Consider the following 7,982-nt stretch of genomic DNA (forward strand, 5'->3'; position numbering starts at 1 on the left):
TATATATATATATATATATATATATATATATATATATATACACACACATATATATATATATATATTAATAGTATAAGAAAATGTATTGAAGATTTCATAATTTAACAATTTTATTCTTTAGATTTATATTAAACGCATATCTTTATATCAATTTCTATATGACAGTTTTAATAAGAACCACTGTGTGCACTGTATTCATTTAAATTAGCTAATAATTTTTTTTAAACATATGGCGCCTCTGAGAAGTTTCGACGTCTTAGAGTTTGAACCCTCAAAGATAAGCGCTATTGTAAACTGACTTCAATGGGTGTTTTCTATTTGATGACACAAGGTCGACACAAGTAATTATTCTATCCTTGTTGACATTCATAACAAAGATAGAACATTTGTGTCGATTTGTGTCATCAAATGGAGAACACCCAATAGGAATGCGCTTTAAGGCCGGAATTAGACTATGTATTGAAAAATGAGATTGAAGATTAAAAGATTAAAATTTGACCAATCAGAATAAAAGCAGTCAAAATTTCTTTGTCCTCATTGGTGAAATTTCAATTTTTAATCTTTAATCTCAATTTTCAATACATCTGATCCCAGCTTAAGGGGATTCTAAACCAATAAAAATTACCGACAATTGCTAATTGCCAATTTCTCCGAATTGACTTTAGATCACCAAATTCTTTATACAATAAAATTATGCACAAAAAAGAACACCGGCCATATTAAATTTGACGAGAAAATCGGGGAAAAAAATTAAAAGTTCATTTTCAGCTCTTAGATTATTAATTCCCTTAATGCAGAAATTCTGTAGATCGTACTAAATGATACCTTTCCCGGAAGCGTATAACATGCACAAACAATCCTGAGTTTGCGAAATTGTGATCGAAGGCCTAACAAAAAAAATTTTTCAAAATTAAAGTCATATTTTTTGTATAACAATTACTTTTTTCCTCTTTTACAGATTCGAAAACCATTTAGCGCTATTTGGAATAATGTAGAATAATTGCTTCTTTGACGCATTCTCTAATCCGCAGTCATTTTCCGCATGTAATTTTACCCTAATTGATTTTAATGGCTGTGTTCAGCGAACTCAACAGTTGAGTGATCGCACGCTCTTATTGTATTCTTCCAGATGCTCTCAAATGCTAATTGGATGATCTAAAAGAATACACTAATTGAAGCTAGCGCTTACTCAATTGTTGAGTCCGCTGAATGCAATCAATGACTTAAGCTTCGCTTAAAATTAAAGTAACGTTGGTGCAACTGGGCCTAAGAGAATTATAACCTGAGGTGAGAGCTGTGAGAAGTGAAATAAAGTGAACTTTTAATTTTTTCAAAACAAATTAAATAAAATCGTGCGGCGTATTTCGAGTTTATAATTAGATTTTTAATTAATATATGTAGTAGTATGTATGTAGTAGATGCATACGTGACAGTCAATACTTTCAACTTTTCCCGCAAGACGTGATGATACTAAAATCACATCTGCCGGATTTTCCATGGGTTTTCTTACACTGTGTTTCGAATCCATTTTTTTCGTGACCGACCGCTAGAGTTTGATCTTCTTATTACTCTGATTACGAATAATAAAGGCATTGTTGATTAAATAAAGTCATGGTTAAGCATTTTGCAACAATAATGGACAAAAATAAAATGAATAACAATTTGATTGAACGCACTCACTGCGCATTGATGCATATTAAAATTGCCGTACATTCACAAAATAACTTAAATATATGTTTATAAATAAACATAGAAATCGATTAAATTATTATGAAATACTCAATATACATTTTATTGTACTGTTAATATAGATAAAATATGTATTTCATAATTCGAAATATTTGTATTTTATTCTTATATTCAAATTAAACCAGTGTAACGACTTTAATATGCATCAGTGCTTCCAATCGTATTCGCCATAATGCTTATTATATGAAGAAAGAGAGAATGCTTTTGGCGCAGTTTATGTCCGAAAAAAAAGCTATCGAAAATAATTATCGATGCGACAGATTTAAAAGCTATCAAAAAAGACCGGTGTGACGAACTAAATTTGGAGGTTATGAAGGCTGCATCTCCTCGAGGAAATTCATAACCTCCCTTGAGAAAAGAGAGCTAATAAAAAGGCTCGTTGTTTGATCAAGAAAGATTTATGAAATGAGAAACAAAGCATTTCCATTCTTCAAGGAAGGATTATGATATGAATATGGATATTATTGGCTGCGTTCAGCGGACTCAACAGTTGAATGAGTGCTCACTGTTATTGGTGTATTCTTTTAGATTATCCAATCAGCATTTTAGATCTGGAAGAATATAATAGCAGCTCACTCAACTGTCGAGTCCGCTGAACACAGCCATTGCGTAAAAGGCATTTGGCAAGACCCTTAACTTTGAGTAAATTTTCATGACTCTCAATGGGGCCTGGAGCGTTATTCTGTAATTGGTTTACGCCTACCGATAGTTGCCGGTGTTGTTGCGCTTTTTCACCATATAAAATATTTGCGCACCAATTACCGCGTTTAAGGCTCTTAATTATCCGTTTTTTATTTTATGTTATTTGTTGTTAATATATGAATATGTTTACAAAACTAATAAATTATGAAATTAATATCGTATTATTAGTTTATTATTTTAAATCATTTAAATTTTAACAAGTACACGAATTTTCATAAGTGCCGAGGGTCTTTAATAGTATCTTGTTGATGGATTTGATAATCTATAATTTGGAGAAATTGACAATCTGCAATTGTCGGTAATTTCTGTTGAGGACAGGGTGCGATCTATGCAAAAATTATAATATTCTACGTTTACATGTAGACAAGATAGATAGATAATATAGTTTATTGGCACAGTTAGAATACAGCCATTTTACATATATTCGTAATCTTGCAGCTACCAATAAATAGCATTGAAATAACAATTTAACCGGGATAACACATCTTATAATGTTTTTATGCTCAAGAATTAAATTATTCTTAACATAATATAAAAAACAATAATTAAAGATATAGTATCAGAAGCTATAGAATGTAATATCAGAAAATACATCTTTTTAGCTAAAAGAAAAAACTTATTATATACCGATTTTGCATTCATTAAAGAAATCAGTTATAATCTCATTTTCATTCTTTTTAAAATTTCTTTAATGTCAAACAGAGCTTTTATATTCAACTTATTAAACTTAACTAACATATTTTTCTTTGATAAATTTATTGCAAATCCATAATATATATAGTTCCCATCTTCGATGAGATCATTTATCTTAAATCTAAATAAGCTAAATTTCAAAGAATTATGGTGAAGGCGATTGATAGTTACACTAGCTTTTCTGCTTAGACTGGAGATAAATCATAATTTACTTGATTGAAAATAATATAATTGAAGATATTCAGTGCCTTTATAAAGAACATTAGCTCTATATTTCAAGAAATCTTTATTATCCTTATTGCATTGGGTTTTAAAAATACTAGTGATATCCGAATAAGGTATCTCCATCATCAGCAAATCATCTTCAGAAGCGATCCTTCTTGCCTAACACGTCCGCATTATCGTTTCCTTGAATATTACGGTGAGCTGGAATCCAAATCAGTTCGATATTTTTATCTTTTTCATTGCACTCGACAATAATATGATTGATTTCTTGAATTATATGAGATTGTATTTAAGTTTGCGGATATTTTGAAGAGAGCTGAGAATACTCTTGGAATCCAAAAAGATTGTAAAATTGACATGCTCAGAGATGTTTATACGTTTTAGGACTGTAAGGTGATAGCCTCAAACGTGTAGACAACATAAATTATAAGATATCATCTAATTGTGTAAATGTTATGTAGATAATTAACTAATGTGGCGCACAAGTCGTATCAACACACCACCATGCAGAAGAAATTCTCGCGACAGCTAATCGATATATTTCTTTCTGTAATAATCTTTTAGCTCTTACAAAAAAACGTTAATTAGCTGTTGTTCAAATGAGCTTTCATAATGCGGTGTATTGAATAAATTTGAACTGTATTAAAGTAAGTTCTTCATCTTGCTATTTGTAGAAATAAAATTTTATGACTCAACGTTTGTATTAATTTCTTAATATTTATAAACTAGATTTTTTACCAATTTTGTAACAATTTTTTACCTCGAACATTCGCGAAAAATAAATAATGAATTTAATAAAATGGATTTTTAATAATAAGAAACAATAAATATTATGCATATTGTGCATATTGTAGCAACAAAAATAATAATAAAAGTTTTTTATTTTTCTTAATTTAATCCTTAGAATTTTGATATTATAATTTACAAATGTTTTCTAAAAAAGTTAAAGTTCACATAATTTATGGATTTAATAAATACTTACATAATTTTACTTAATAGGTATTTATATAATTTACATATATAGTGGGAATATGTATGTGTCCACATAGCTGAAATATTCAAAATACATCACAAAAATATTCTACAAATATTGCCGTATATTTTTATAATCTCTCATACAGCACCAAAGACTTCAAAAGATATTAGAACATTTTAAGAATGTACAAGACATTCTTAGAACGTTCATATATTCCATTAATGTCGTGTGCTGTCTGGGCTATTCCTAGACATATTTTGGATAATTCTACTCTGTGGGTGTAAAAACTGTTTTATAATTTAATTTTTAATTCTTTTATATTATATAAAATGTTACTGATGCATTTTACAATAGAATCTACATTATTTTACAATAGTCTACATAGTCTATATTATTTACCATGAAAACGTGATAAAGATCATGTAATCATCACGTAGATTTCATGTTCATTTAAATAATTCTTGTAGACGTAACCTTAAAATCTACGGTACAATCCTGGTTTAGAATCTCCTTAAGCATAAATTTTTGTTAATTGTATAATATCATCGTTCTGTAATTATCCCTGCACTCTTGGAAGTCCTAGGCAAATTTTTGTGAATTCAATGAAGTCCCAGGATATCAATCATGAAACTTTAATCATGAAACTTCCCTGAGATGGAAAGTGAAAAGTGAAAATTTTAACCATTGAAATTAATGGAGAAATATTTCACTTTTCACTTTTCCTAGGAAAAAAGTTTCATGATTGATACCCTGGAACCTCATTGAATTCAAAACTATGCCCAGAGCAGACGATCTCTAATAGTATCTTGTCAGTGGTCAAGTATATACGAATTCTGCTTTCACGTTTGTGTCTCTTGACCAATCAAAATGAAACTACTGATCAGTAGATCCTTTCCGATTGACCAAAAGACGCAAACGCGAACATAGTTGCAATCTCCAATCACTACTGTGATACAAATATTACATCGTTGACATGAAAACACCACTTTAATGTTTTCTGAAAGAAACGTATGTAATCATATGTGATTGACGTATTTTGTGATAAAAAATCGTGTTATCGTTGAGTGTTAAAATCTTGATGTTGATGTATACAGACTAATAATTATTCTTTATATATTGAAATATATAAATACGGATCTAGAAATAAGAGGAGAAATTTCTTAACGTGTACCTTTGATATTTCTTATTCCAATGGCATTGACAGGACCTAACTTGCCAAAAGTTCCGACTCCTTTAAAATCTATACAACACTATTTAACAATCGCGTTGAAGCATGACCAGCGAGACAGCGTCGTCAGCTATTGGTGTATGTATATTAATAATATATTATGTATTCTAAATCTAAACCTTAATTCTAGAGAGATTATAGAAATATTTCAGTAAATTAGTTTCACACACAGAGAAGAAAATAAATATATTTTCTAAAATAAATATATCTTTCATTAAAAATTAAACATTTCTTGCTTTTTACTTTAAAGTGAAGGAAAATATCTTTTATTAAAATTTACATCCAAAACAGGTCGCTTGTATGCTCTTCAAACTGGATTGAAGTTGTCAACCAAGACATCAGAAGAAACCAATTTTCTCCTGAAGCTAATGGATTGGTTGGAAACAACAAAGAAAGAACTGCATGACAATGAAGCCATTACTAATGATGTAGCTGCTCAAGCACACTTAGAAAATTGGGCTTTGAAGCTTTTTTTATATGCTGATAAGAATGACAGGGCTGCAAATTTTTCTCAGAAAGTAGTACAGAGTTTTTATACTGCTCAGATGCTATATGATGTATTGACATTGTTTGGAGAATTGAGTGTAGAAGCTACACAGAATCGGAAGTACGCTCAATGGAAAGCAGCTTATATTCATAATTGTCTAATGAATGGAGAGACTCCAGTACCAGGACCACTAAATGAAACAAATGATGAAAATGATTCAAACAAAACATCGAATGACAATGGTAAGTATTAGCTATTTATTCTCATGAATTTTCGAAATTTTGATAAACATTTTATGGCTATTAGATGAAGAGGCTAAATCAAATGTAAGTCCTACGAGTCCTAAGGATAATACTTCGCTAGACATTCCATCCATTCCTCCAAATCCACCAACTACAAGAACACAATCGTTTGAATCAGAAGATGATACGTATAAAACAGAAAGTAAGTTTCATGTAAATTGATATTTATGAACGGGATAAAATGGGTAATTTAGAAATACAAGAATACGAAATAATTATTTTATCGGGCGTAATATAATATAATTTTAGGTGGTGCTAAGTTGTCAGTTGAGCAAATCGGTAAGGCTCAAAAATTTATCAAATGGGCAAGCAGTGCATTGGACTATGATGACGTAGCTACTTCTGTAATGAATCTTCGGAAAGCTCTGCATCTTTTAACTACAGGTCAGGAATCCACGTAGATGAATGAAATGTATATAAAAACTCACACGTACAATAATATCTTACTTACAATTAATTATGTTAAACTTATCGCTTGTAACGTGTATAATGGTCAGTAAAAGATATTATATTAATATTTTACAATTTTTACAACCTTTGGGTACAGATAATAGAAAATGATTTAAAGAGGCATGATTACAATTAACACTAGTCAAATCAACCTCGAATATAGTACACTTAATGAAAATAGAAATTGTTAGACTGTCTTTCCAGATTGTAACTATTATTACTGTTCAAATGAGAGATGTATAGCTGTACTTTCATTATATTTATTGAAACGATTTAATTTAAGAGCATATTTTTTAATAAAGACTTTAGTATTGATCTTGTTTTCCAAATAATTTTAATGATGTTATTAATGAAGCTTTCGAAATTGTTATATTGCTAATAAACAACGAAAACTGAACATTTAAGTAGTAGAAATTAGTTATTTTGAAAGATCTTGAATTAAAATACTTTCAAATAAATGGCTTGTGTGGTTTTTAGAAATAATATTGTCTTTACAAGCGCTTTAGTATTTAATAATTATTAATAAACTTATTGAAAGCAATAAAAGTAATTATATTTTATTTCACACGATATGTACATTTAATATTTTGTAACATGATATATTTTTTTAAATAAACTTAACATTAAATGATGTAATAAATATACAAAATGTGTGCGTATCAATCTTAGCCTATAGCCTATAAAGAAAAAAATCTCAACATTTCCTTAGAGTTTTTATCAATTATTTGACAGTGGTGTGCGAATAGCTCGAATTCAAATCACAATGAATTCGATTTGTGTGAATTCGATGTTTTCGAATCTGAGAGATTCAAAACCGAATAAGTTCGAAATATTTTATTTGCTTCATTTTAATGTAAATCCAAGAAAATTTGATTTGAATTCGATTCGTTTTTGAGGATATTATCACAGATTTGATTTGATTTTATAATAGCATAAATACATGATCTGCACATCTCTATTATTTGATGTATCTTTTATAGTGTAAATGTAAAGCTTTTAGAAAAATTTAGTGAATGTCATATTTCTGGTTCACATTTAATTTTTTTACTCAGTATTACATGCAAAATAAAGAAAAAAAATATAATTATGTATTTAATGAAAATATAATTAAAATCTTTTTCAAATTAAAACTGGCTGTTTTAATTTATAAAAATTATGAGACATATATTA

At 29.0% G+C, this 7,982-nt stretch overlaps 1 protein-coding gene across 1 annotated transcript; it reads left to right on the forward strand.

Annotated features, from left to right (window-relative positions):
- The first annotated feature begins 5,536 nt into the window (after positions 1-5,536).
- LOC105627717 (vacuolar protein sorting-associated protein VTA1 homolog) lies at positions 5,537-7,127 on the forward strand. The gene is made up of 4 exons (XM_012208995.1): positions 5,537-5,651; positions 5,865-6,302; positions 6,367-6,504; positions 6,612-7,127. The coding sequence occupies exons 1-4, from the start codon at positions 5,537-5,539 to the stop codon at positions 6,761-6,763; spliced, it is 843 nt and encodes a 280-aa protein (XP_012064385.1). The 3' UTR covers positions 6,764-7,127.
- Positions 7,128-7,982: the final 855 nt, after the last annotated feature.

This window comes from Atta cephalotes (genome assembly GCF_000143395.1).
Source record: "Atta cephalotes unplaced genomic scaffold scaffold00010, whole genome shotgun sequence".
Lineage (NCBI taxonomy): Eukaryota > Metazoa > Arthropoda > Insecta > Hymenoptera > Formicidae > Atta > Atta cephalotes.

What these genes read in the sequence shown, in the direction of transcription:
- LOC105627717 (XM_012208995.1), top strand. Translation starts at nt 5,537, where the DNA reads ATGGCATTGACAGGACCTAACTTGCCAAAAGTTCCGACTCCTTTAAAA. An exon ending in CAGCGTCGTCAGCTATTGGT is followed by an intron (nt 5,652 to 5,864) that starts GTATGTATATTA and finishes CATCCAAAACAG; the next exon opens with GTCGCTTGTATGCTCTTCAA. An exon ending in CAAAACATCGAATGACAATG is followed by an intron (nt 6,303 to 6,366) that starts GTAAGTATTAGC and finishes TATGGCTATTAG; the next exon opens with ATGAAGAGGCTAAATCAAAT.